Raw genomic sequence first — 13,137 nt, forward strand, 5'->3', positions numbered from 1 at the left:
AAATAAAATAAATAAATAAAAAATTGGCGTAGATGGTAAAACGCCACAGAACATGTTTTATTTTATTTCAAAGACAAATCTGACAAAAGACATTTATTTACGTTTAAACGGATTAAATTGAATCGGGTAAGGTGCACATTTAAACAAATCACACAAGGGAAAATACTTAAAAAAATATAATTATAATAAAATTAAATGGGTAAAGTGCTGTCCGAAAAACCACGGTCCGGAACCTCAAATCAATCGTAAAATTGTGCCAGTATATCAAAACTAAGCTAAAACACTTCAGACTTACAAATCTTAGTTGGACATTTGCATGGAATAGTGTTTTTATTACGTTATTCGATTTAGCTCAAAAATAGAATACTCTTAGACAAGTTGAACTGTATGAATTAATCACGAAAAAAATATAAGTAAAGACGTGCAAATATGCGATGATAGTGCATCTCTCAGTTTGTTTGTCCTGAGGATAAACTAATAGAGGTGAAAACGTCAACTCAATATAACACGAAGATTGTTTTATTTTTGGCCTTAACTGCAATTGGTTTATTTCTTCTAGGCATTTTAGGTATTATATATGTATTAGATATGACGATAAATGATTACTTTTGTTATAAACTGTTGACTCCATTAGGAACAAACATTGCGTCATATTTATTACATAGATTTTTCTTTAACCGATTAGAAGCGCTTTGTTTATGTCTGGCCTCTTGTTTATGAATGGACTATAGCAGAAATAATTGCAATGTTATTTTGTATAGCATTTAAATTACAACATAGGCAGAATACCCATCCTCAACTGCCTGGAAGAATGTTTTTTTTTTCGTCTAGGCAGTTAAGGAAAAAATAACGTTAACAATAAGGTTTTTACGCCTTTCAGACAATTAAGTGGATGGACATATTCCACCAGTTTACATATCATCAAGTTCTAACTCAATATTCTGAAAGGAACGTTTTTATTCGTCTAAGAAATTAAGAGCAAAAAATAACAAACATACTTCCAGTCAGTTGAGTTAGAACCTGGTGATGTTTTGATTTAACCTAATCACATGAGTCTAACCCCATCACTTGAGGCAATGATAAATCTACATTGTTTTAAACAAAATCTGATGAAAATTGTACGTATAAAGGTAGTTTCTGGAAACAAAAGACAAATTCTTTGCCATTTTCAAACACAACTAGTTAAATATTGTTGTGAAATCAATATGCATAATGTGGAGCAAACAGTAGTAGTAGACATGAAAAATGACTTGCAGATGGCTATAAATTATGGTGTTTGGAGTTGTTACAAAATTTTGAAAACTGCGTTGGACTAATGCACCCAACTGCTGCCTGGAATAATGTTTTAATTTTTCGACCTCAATTCCCTGGAAGAAATAAGAACATTCTTTCAGGCAGTTGAGTTCGAACCTAGTGTTCCTATGTCTGCTACTGGAATGGACTCAATTATCTGGAAGAATGCCTTTATTTCTGGCACTCAATGGCCTGAGAAATAAAAATATTCTTCAAGGCAGTTAAGACTTGCACCTAATTGTCTATATCTTCTATGTCAGCTATTAGAATGCACTCAACTGCCTGGAATAATGTGTTTATTTCTTGCCCTCAAATGCCTGGAAGAAATAAAAACATTATTCCAGGAAATTGAGTTAGAACCGGGTGCTGAATGTAAGCTCTTAAAATGCACTTGATGGTAGAATGAGAGAAAGATTGATGGAAGTTTACGTTTGTAAATCTACCCAACAAAGCATCTATTCAGGTCCCCAGTAGACTCTTTAAAAGATAATTAAATCGTTAATAAAAAAGTTTTAAAGCCCAATAAACCAAGTGAGTTTCCAAGTTTAAAACGTGTGTTATTTTAGTGGACGTTTCGACCTTTATAATGTCACCCTCATGTGAATGATTGTGCGTTTTTCGGAAGGCACTCCATCAAAAATCCGCTTATGAGTAAAGCCCGACTTAATTCCTATACCGCTGTTATTAAATTCTTAAAAAAAAAAAAAGAAAATTGTTTCGCGGCCAATCGGCGATTAATGTTAATAAATTTAGAAACGAATGTCATGAAAATAAGAAATTCGCCGGTCAGGCCTCGCGGATAAAATAACCTTACAGATCTAAACAAGTTCTTAAGTCGACTCGCGGGTCGATAAAGTGCCCCCAAAATGGCGTTTTATTGACCCGCGAATCGCTTAACAGTGAGCAAATAATACACGGAACGAATAAATTAATATTAATTGTTTTTTTTTCCTTTAATTAAAAGTTTTCTCGGATAATCTCCTGTTTTATCTGCCTACTGTTGGTTCTAAAACTACTGTTATATCATCAGTTTATTTCGGGCCATTTTGCTATGGCCGATTGTGTGCCCGATAATGAGATCCGAACAGGTCGAAATCGGTTCGGGGAGTTATTTTGGCTATAGCAAAATGCCCGATAAATTTTAAAAAAAAAAAAAAGATCTTTATCTATGAAATTACAAATTTAACTAAATAACACATCAGGGTAAATAGGTGTTTCGAAGGGGTGAGGAGATATTTTATAAGCCCCAAGGTAGAATAAGAAAATTGGTTTTATTTAAGAATGAGTGTTTGTTGTTTGACTAGCATAAGGTGGTATCAAAACGTATTTGTTTCAGTGCAAAAAGAGATGCAATTACGAGAAAATTGGCAAATCTAAGTTTTTGCTGTTTAATGAAGAATTGCTCATTTCAGAAGTCATTTAGTTGACGTGGACTTAGTTCAGAGGAAACTTTAGTTTAAAAGTCCGCAATTGGCTTCAAAATTCGCTGGAAAAACATTAAAAGTCTTCAAATTCCGGGAAATTATATTACATACTTGAAGGATGTAGAAAAGTAACTTTCAATGCCTGGAACAAAAGGGAAAATTGCTCCAGTTTGGTACATATAAATAAGTAAGAATTTAATTTTATTTGACCACAGGAATAGGAAGAAAAGATTGCTTATGTTGTAAATAATGGAAATCACCGAATAATCGTGTAAACTGTCACATAGTACAATAAGAATTAAGATAAAATTGACAGATGTGCATTTAAGGTTCATTAACGGAACTACCAAGTGATGTATTTTTTTCGCTATAAAAATAAGAATTTCAATATTTTTTTATTAAAGGCGTCAACGTCTCAGTCTAGGAAAAGTTTAAAATTGGTTTCAAATACCAGGGAAAAAAACTAAAGAAAGGAGTAAGCTTTATACACGGCATTTCTCCCCATATTACAAATATCATATTCGTAGTTATTTCTCAAAGACTCAAGATAAATAACCATCCACAATCCTTACATAGATTCATACTTCTTAGATAGTAAACCTCTACAAGCGTTTACGATAAAGCGATAAAACGTTTTCAAATGCCTGGAATATAATGGAAAATTAATCCTAAAGTCTGGAACATAAATAATTTGTGAAGCCAAAAACTACCTTTTAAGTGAGAATTTTGATTAAAATCAGTTTTGTTTCCCAAAAACTCTTTTACAACAACAGAACCAGTAAATTTTGTTTATTTCAATATTGTCTTTGAATAAAAACTTAAGTTTAATTTAAACAGACCCATTCATTTACTTTATGTTGTAATTTTTGTGGGTATTTAAATAGAAAGGCTATTTCAGACAATACTGTTTCATTGTACCCCTGTTATTCGTTAGCAATATCATCATTAATGAAAATGTATTTCCAATTCCTGGAAGTAGCTTCAGATGTCTGGAATAAAATATTAACATTTTACAAGTCTGGAACATATAAATAAAAGCAGATTTCCTTCCCAAAAACTCCTTTCAAAGGGCAAAATTAGTTTCAATATGGTTTTTGAATAAAAACTTAAGTTTAATTCAAGCAAGCCCACTCCATGTTGTATTTTGTAGGTATTTTAATAGATAGGATCAGTTTTCAGCTGAGATTGTTTGACTGTTCCACGATTATTCGTTAACCAATAACATGTAATTCAAATGTCTGGTATAAAAAGGACAATAGCTTCAAAGTTTGGTACATAATTATCATTAATACTTCTTGGATAGGGAATCTCCTAAGCATCAATAGAACACTGAACCGTTAAAACGTTTTCAAATGCCTGGAAGTTACAAACAAATTTATTAAAGACTTGAAGCACATAGAACAGTAACTTCAGATGCCTGGAATATAGTGGAAAATTGCTCCAAAAGTATGGAAATTATAAATAAATTAATGATGAAACCAACTACTACCTTTTAAGTGACAATTTTGGGTAAACAATCAGATATCAATCCTAACAACTTCTTTCGAGCAACATAACCAGTAAAATTTGTTTGTTTCAATACGGATTTTTCAATAATTTGTTTGTTTTTGAATAAAAACCTATTGTTTATGTCAAACAAACCATTTATTTACTTCATGTTGTATTTAAATAGAGAGGATCTGATTTTAAACTTTCAGCTAAGACTTTGATTGTTACACGATTATTACTTAACTAATAACATTAATTTAAAAAACCTGAAACTGGCTTCAAATGACAGGGGAAAAAAGGTTAAAATGTCTTGAAATGCCTGGAATAAAATGGAAAATTGCTCCAAAGTTAAATACAGGTTGAGGTTTAGTAGCATGATTGCCAAAAAAATGCCTGCTAAGTGACAATTTTATCCAGTCAATTTAATTTAAGCATAGGATTAGGAAAAAAGTCCTTCTGTTTTACGTAATGGAAATGCAGACTAATCATGTAAACTGTTACATAGTAAGATAGGAATTAAGAAGAAATTGACAGATTTTTATGCCCTTGAGACTAAGAAATGATACATTTCGATACGACCCTAAAAAGCCTAATTATCAATTCATACAAGGCGTCTTTATGAACAAAAAAAAAGATTCATATCAAAGGCCACATTTTACTCTGTTTTTCGACCTAAAATCCGCTAATACTGAGATACTCGTCGTATCACCGGTATTGTGAAAATAAGCCATTTAAAAAGTGTAAAATTTCTAGATGGTACGGGCGGTACAATTCTCCTACGATGTGATACACTCTTGAGTTTGATTGGACAAAATCAGACTCACCCAGTAAGCCATGCCTTTTGTTAAATCTCACAGCATAGAGCAACAAAAGACTCAGCAAGTGTGTTATTTTGCTGCACATAAGGCAAATCAAACTCAATAGCTTATCGCATCGTTTGCCTTGGGAACATTCCTCCGTACAATCCGGATCTAGCACCCAATCAATGACTATTTGAATTTGTTGGTGTGTTTCAAAATTAGCGACAATTATGTCACAATAGAGTAAAACGTGGTCTTTCATAAGAATAAAATAATTTTCATTTAAAAACACCTGGTATAATACCCTCGGCAAACACTTAAAAAAAAAAATAATGACAATTTACTGTTGCACAATTGTCAAAGGTCGTCAGGGAAAAAAGAGCCTTTCTGCTGAACATAATGGTATTACCGTATAATCAAGTAAATTGTCACATTGTATAATAGGAAAAAGTAAAAAAATAATTGCACAAAAATAAAATAAATCCTAAACTAAAAAGTCATTCTAAAAGTTTTAAAACACGAGCTTGGATCAAGCGGCAGTCTAATATTTAAAAAAAAAAAGAAAGAACAATACCACACCATATATGCGGCACAATAATAATAATTTAAGCGCTAACAGTACATCTTATCGCCTTATAAAAAAGCAAATTGATTTTATAAAGGCATCGATCGCACACAAAACGCTTTTTTTGTAAGCCAAACGTTATAATATGTTAAGGCGTTACAGAAAAGGCAACGTTATTATTATTATTATACTAAATATTTTCCTAAGTTACACGGTCATTAATGCTACGTTTAAAATAAGACTTACCATAACTAGAGCGAACAAAAGTGACATGTAAACACTGACCTACCGAGGAGGCTTTAGTAGTGTCGATATAGCGTCAATCTTTATTGCTTTAGTCTCTGGATAATAATATTCTAATAAAGGACAAAGTAACGAATCCAAACCCTTATTTTAAAATCAACTAGAATGTACCTCGTTGAAAACTGCGTTTGTTTTATCGAGAACTTTTTTCGGGTATTTTGCACTTTTTTTTTGTTTATTTATTAATTTTTTTTTGTTTTTTTTTTGTTGTTGTTGTTTAGACTTATCGGGAATAATTCACGAATAGCTGGGTGAAATGCTCAGTCGTCGCCTTCTTCGTCGTCGGATTCCGTTTCTTGGAGCCAAGTGAGCCATTGGTTAACCTAGAATTAAAAAAAAATATAAGTAGTCAAAGAAATTCAATGAGGAATATGGGAATTTTTTGAGAAAGACATACAGACAGTTGTTCCAACAATTTTTTGATATTTAATTCTGTGCTAACAAAGTTCTCCCAATGGTTCCCCCCTTTTGCTTAAGTTGAACTTGGTGCTGAATAAATCTCTAAAGAACTCTGTGGAAAATGTTTGCCCAGGATTTGAACACAAGAGAAAGAAATTTGAATTGATTTCAAATGCATGGGATATAAAAAAAAAAAATAGTCTGGAACGGGCTTTGTTTAACAGCGAAGAAAATAACTTGGCATGCCAGGACTAAAACTAAAAAATTGACTCTGGAACTGGGATTACAACAATGGCGTCAAATACCAGGGAAAACTTTGCAAAGTTCCTGGATGTTGTGAAATATTATATGAAATGTTCAAGAAACATAAGAATCGGATTAATTTTGACCGGATTAACTGGAAAATGAGTTCATTCAAATGCCTGGAACGTATGAAAAATTACTTTAAAATCCCAAGCCAACCAAAAGGGTGTCAATAACCCCAATATTAGGGAAAAATACATATGGCATTACAAATTCAAGAAAGATAAGGATATTGCATTAAATGCTTGGAATAAAATGAAAACCTAGAACTACTATTATGTACATACATGAGAAATTGCTGCAAATATTTTGAATATTGGGAAAATTACTTTAAAAAGGCTTGAGGATATGAAAAATTAGAAAAAATACTTCAAATGCATTAGAAAATAACTTAAAATCATTGGATTTAAATGGAAGATGAGTGCAAATGCCTGTAAGTTATGAAAAACTATATAAAATACTTTAAAGGTATTAGAAGTATTCTGTATTATCTTTTTCTCCAAATATTACAACTATGAATTATAACTACAAATTAGAAAATGATTCTTTGCAAAGGGTTTCTCCTATAAAAGATCTAAGGGTCCCATTTTGACTGAAATATTATTTTTCCTCTACATATCAACAAGCTAGTTAATGATTGTATAGTGGTTTTAAAGTCACTTGAATGACCATAAAAACTATTAAAAGCGTTCCGGCGGGAAGACTTATAGACCGGGGCCTGTTTTAAACACATTGCATTAAAAGATCGCCAAATCCGCGACTATTTTAAAGTTTTAGGACAGTGGCAGGTGGCAGGACGAATCGAGGCAGGCGGCTCTTTTAGTCTTGCTCTGATGCTTAATGAAAGTGTTGTATGAATATTATAATATTCCTTTGTTTTTTAATTTGCGATTTGTTAAAGTTTGTGGAGTTACATTGTTGTTTATTTCTTTTTTGATATAATTAAATAGTTTTTATTTCCTTGTTAATTCCTATAGTTATTTTAGTGTTGTTTTTTTTTTGTTTATTAATATGGCTTTCTGGAGACCTTTTGAGGTAGCCGATACAGTATCGACAAGTAGTGTAGCTAGTGAGGAATCCAGCGAGTTTGGACATAAAGACTTACATGTTCAGTGTCAAAGAGTAATTTTAAATATTTTTAATTGCCTTAGACAAGAAAGTCCGGATATGTCAGAAAATGCCATAATTAAACGTATTCATAAATTAACTTTAATTCCGTCGTCGACAATTTATCGCGTTTTAAAAGTGGGAGATGTTACAGACCATTCTGTGAAGAAAAAGAGTCAGCCAAAAACTTAGAAGAGTTGATGAAGCTACCAAATACGTTATCCGGCGTATAGTATAAGACTTTTATAAGGCTAACTTGGTTCCAGCATTGGAAATGATTAGAGAAAAACTTGTCAAGTACCCTGATTATGACTATAAGTGCTTAGCAACACTCTGGTGTATCTTAAGAGAGTGCGGGTTTAAACACCAAAAACTAAATAATAGAATCAACATTCCAGGATATTAAATAAAATACCAAATAACAGCTCTAAAAAACAAGATATCATAACTTTTATAAAAATGAAGAACATTCCAGTGCCTAACAAAATCCTCTTAAAAAAGGAGTTGCTTAATACCATTAAAGGTTATAACTTTAAAAATGAGTATGTTATTGATAACATTGCTAAGAATAATGGACACACCGTGTTAAGGTTGCCTCAATATTATTTTATTTTTAACCCCATTGAACTAGTAACACATTAAAAAAACAACTCCGAAAGTGCAACAGTTCGCCAACATTAAGTGCGGTAGTTATTGAAAATATCCTCAAAATTATGTCAGAATTCGAAACGAATAGATGGAAAAACTGTGTTGAGCACGTAATTAAAACTGAAAGAGAGTATACCGTTTTGCCACCCATACCCCAAATAATAATTCAACGGGTCTTGATGATTCTACTTCTGAGGATAGTCTTTCAGAAGGTTAGTTAAGCATTGGTGAGTACTTTGCAATAATATAAATAAGTGTTTGAGTGAATAATCCTAGTCGACTTTACTGCGTTATAAAAAAGTACCTAAGTAGGCAACATAAAAATAAGTTCTCATCTCAAAAATAACCAGATAACCAGTCAGTAAAACTCTAACTTTAACTTAAAAATTTTTATATTCACCAAGAGATTTTTATAAATAACCGCCTCTGACGGCGCGGCGGCAGAATCCTTTATGGTTTTTATGGGTCTTTAAGTTTTTGCTTCTTCAAGTGAGGTTAAAACTACTATAACAGAATCGTAGGTTTGATAAAAAGACAATGCGCAAACTTTCAAAATATAAAACAATGATAACATTTTATAACGATATATTTAGTAGGCTAAATAAACCATTGGAATTAAAGGGAAAACGACTGCAAATGACTGGATTAATTAACTTAAAAGTCCAAGGTGTTTAAATGTCTGGATGATTTAAACAATTTAATAAAATACTTCAAAGGTGTTAGAAATAAGTTTTAGATCTTTGGAATTAAATGTAAAATGACTGCAAATGTCTGTATCATAGATAAAATTGCTTTTAGGACTCCAAATGACTGGAAAATATAAAAAAATAGATTCAAAGGCGTAAGAAAATACTTTTAAATCTTTGAAGGTAAATGGGAAAATGAGTGCAAATTACTGGATCATAGATGACATTAGTTTAAAAGTCCAAGGACGTCAACTGCCTGGAATATAAGAAAAATTACATAAAATACTGTAGAGGTGTTACAAAATAATTCCAAATATTTGTAATTAAATGGAAAATGTCTGAATCACGGATAAAATTTGATTAAAGGACCGAGGACTTCATATGCCTGGAAGATATAAAAAATTATATAAAATAAGTTAAAGGCATGAGAAAGTAACTTTAACTGTGTGGAATTACATGATAAATGACTGCAAATCTCTGGATCACAGATAAAATTCAAATTCCTGGCATAAGAAAATAAATTTAAACACTAGAAATTAAATGGAAAATGGCTTCGAATAACTGGAACGTCTAAAAATCTTCAAAAACTGTGAGTGCCTGCAATAAAAATAAAAGTTACCTCAAAAAGTTGAGACTCATTTGAAAAGTTGAAAAAACTAAATTGCATTCAATTGTTCGAGGAAGTCATTTTTTATGACACTTTTTTTACCATTTGGCAAAAGATTCTACAAGACCAATACCTAAGGCTCTGTAACTTGAATTTTTAGCTTTTTGGACACCCTTTGCAAGTGTTTGCGAAAAAGATTTTACGTCGAAAACTTCACATTAACGTGAACGTTTCGTATAAAAAACAAACGTTTGTTAACCTTTTATAGATCTAATGATTGCTGCCCTTTGAACACATTAATAATCATTTTCTAGTTTAGTATCAACAGAAACAATGCGCATGTATTTCGTTCAAAGACCAGGCAAAGATGGTTCTAGTTAATTAGTTAACTACATTGGGCCGGGGTTTTTATTTGGGACAAATCTCCTTGGCACTTATTAGTGTCATAATTAAAATCGTATCTGTGTGTTCGATTTGAATCGATAATCAGTATCAAATCACCAGAATATTTACGCCCCAAATCTAGAACTCGATAAACACTTTAATTGACATCCTAAGGCAAGGCAGACTTATTTACCTAAAATCTGCTTTAATGGTTATATGTCTAATTAATACCAATTCGAACTATAAATGGAACAACTCAAGTTAGAAACATATTTAGCAATTCGACTTTTTTAAGCACTAAATTTGGTCTATTAGTAGGATAAGTAAATTTAAATAAATGAGATTCTTACCTGGAATAACGCCTGCTGTTTACCGGGATAAGCGTCGGTGATGTCCTCCTTCCAGTTCAAAAACGCCTCCTCGTCGACGATTTCTAAATTGTACATCGAGACGAACCACCGTAACAGTTGACCCCGGGGGAACCCCTGGGCGTGGAAGTGCATCTGTAATGAATACACGGCCACCAGTTGCAGCGACGATTTGTCACGTAGAAACTCGTGAAGGATCGGTTGGTAACGTTTTAGGATGGACACCTCCTTTTCGGCCTACGAAAAATTATCATCGAATCGTCTAGGTTAACTTGTTTCGGTTTATAATAATGTCCATATATTATGCCAAAAATATACGTAAATTTACAGTGTCTTTAAGGGCCAAATTATGGACCGGCTGGTAAAGTGCCTGAAAAAGTTATCCTGCAGGTAACATTAAAAATTGAATTATGAACTTCTTGTTTGTCTTACCAGCAGGATAATTCTTGCTTAGCAGAAGAATAAGTTAACAACAGGAAAAAGCAGCGTATAAAAGGTTTACTACGAAATTTACAACCTCAAATTTTTCAAAGAGTTGGAGCTTGCATAGTTTTGCAAGAAGTTTGTGTATAATATTCTAAATTTTGTTCTTAATCTGTATGAGTTGTGGCGTTAACTTTACAATGTTACTATTTTGCCAAGAGTTTGCAGACAGTAGCTCAGAATTATTGGAGGCTTGGGATTGTTCGAAGGTTCACTTATAACTGGCTATTAAAGAATCTAAACTTGATTATAACTATTAAATAAGAGGGCGTCACTTAGTTTTTTTTTTTTTTATAAATGAGAGAAAACTAAGAAAAAAAAGACTTGGTATATAGTTTTTAATTAACAATTAAATGACCCTGGATAAAGTAGATTTAAAGAGGCAAAAAAAATATATCTTAACAATACAACCAAATTATATTTACATCAAAGATATGTATACACCTCATTTTCTAATCTGTTAAATGTTAATAATTTATTATGAATTAAAATATGAATAATGTTAATATGATTAAATAAAATAAGTTTGTCAAAAGTAACATTTAAATTATGATTAAGCTACTAGGTAGATTTCAGCACTTGAAAAATAAATTGCAATTATTAAAGTTTTTAGTATATATTTGTATTACGCAGGGGAAAGTTCATGAACCTTTTTACCTAAGGCATATCAGCCTTAACCGAGTTATATCTACTTAACTACCAAAAAAGGTACTGAAAAATACTGAACAAAAAATAACTAAAATTATAAATAAGAAATTGACATATTAAATTATGATGTTGATTAAATATTTGTAGCAATAAATTGATTTTAAAGATATATTAATAAAAATGTAAATAAGTGAGACAAATCTATGGTTAGTAATATTTAAATAAATGGAATAGACTGGCCTGTATATTCCTCCAAGAAATGAACGGCTGGCCTTCAAAATTGAGGCTGTGAATGTATGCCATTTGTAGCTTAGCTATCTGGACTGGAAATCTCTAATACTAGCTCTAACTCTGGCTCCAGCTCCACAGCTTACAGCAATTTCTCGGGGAAATCAAAATCCTGCAGCCATCAACAATTGAAGAAGAATAAAGAGGAAAACGAAAAAGTAAAACCCTAAAACAACGGTTGCCATTGTATTCACTGTCGATAAAAATGAATGGCGTTCAAAATGTGACACACTCACCTTGCTAAGTTTCATTATCTATCCATCAAAATCTCGGGCATCCTGCACCAGAATTATGAAATAAACAGTTCCCTAAAGGAACAAGATTAAGGACTATAAATTATAAACCATATTGGCCTGCTTCACAAACTTCGAAAATAAAAAAACTGGCCTTTTACGTGTGCTTCTACCTGCGACACGGGAACAAGTCCTCGAAAAATGGATGCAGTACCGACTAAATAAGTTACGACCCCACCTCTCGCCTGAGCTGTCAATTTCAATCCAATCAGAGAAAACATCAATCAAGATCAACCAGAAGAGTGATGGACCGTCAACAGAAAGCATGAATAATAAAACCAGGAGAGTGATGCGTTACAGTAGTAATGTGTCATTGACAGTGTGAATTTAAAGAAATATCGATAAAAGAAGTTGACTGAAATTATTAATATAATTATTAAAATTAATGAAATATCAATGGAGCGTTAGTGAACATAAGAAATAGAAAAATAAAACGCTACAGAGTATTTTGTGATTTTTTATCTGGTTTAATCTCTCTTTATTTAATATGATAATGCCCGACTTAAGGTTACACCCTTCCCTTACCTGCCCCTCTTTGCTGGCTATGCCACTGTTATCTAACTGAGAAATTAAAAGAAAACATACTTCATATAGGTGAACGTCAAATTTGAGCCACTATATTCAGTCACTTACTATCATCATGATATCTTAAAGGCAATGTTATTAAATTATAAATTATTTCCTCATAGGTGGTAAGAGGTGTTATGGTTGCACTACCGCTACCAGTTTTAAATATTATATATCTCTTTTTATACCCTCATACTTTGTTTGAAGATTATTCAGGGTTCGAAGCACCCCTGACACAGGGCTTTTTACATTAAACTCTGCTGTCAAATTTTCTCAGGCCTCATTTTTTATTTCGCAGATGTCGCATCAGTCTTTCTTGATTCAATTGACTTACTAAATTACAGAGCAAAATAATTTATTATTCTTTTTCAGAAAAGTTTACCGACCTCTTTTTTTTATCAGGTTGTTGAGAAGACATCCTCCAAAAAAATAATATAAAAAATTGATTAAAATTCCAAATTTACTGCACAGTATACAGTTTCT

General features: G+C 32.1%; 1 protein-coding gene across 1 annotated transcript in view; it reads right to left on the bottom strand.

The window, feature by feature from the left end:
• Positions 1 to 16: 16 nt before the first annotated feature.
• The window catches only part of LOC126741224 (eukaryotic translation initiation factor 4 gamma 2), a 36,189-nt gene continuing 23,068 nt past the window's right edge, over positions 17 to 13,137 (bottom strand). Inside the window, exons 12-13 of the mRNA XM_050447595.1 lie at positions 10,358 to 10,612; positions 17 to 6,196 (exon numbers count right to left, since the gene is read on the bottom strand). Coding sequence (XP_050303552.1) covers positions 6,134 to 6,196; positions 10,358 to 10,612 — 318 coding nt within the window. The 3' untranslated portion in view covers positions 17 to 6,133. The remainder of the gene's footprint in view (positions 6,197 to 10,357; positions 10,613 to 13,137) is intronic.

The sequence above is a fragment of the Anthonomus grandis genome, chromosome 10 (assembly GCF_022605725.1).
Source record: "Anthonomus grandis grandis chromosome 10, icAntGran1.3, whole genome shotgun sequence".
NCBI lineage: Eukaryota > Metazoa > Arthropoda > Insecta > Coleoptera > Curculionidae > Anthonomus > Anthonomus grandis.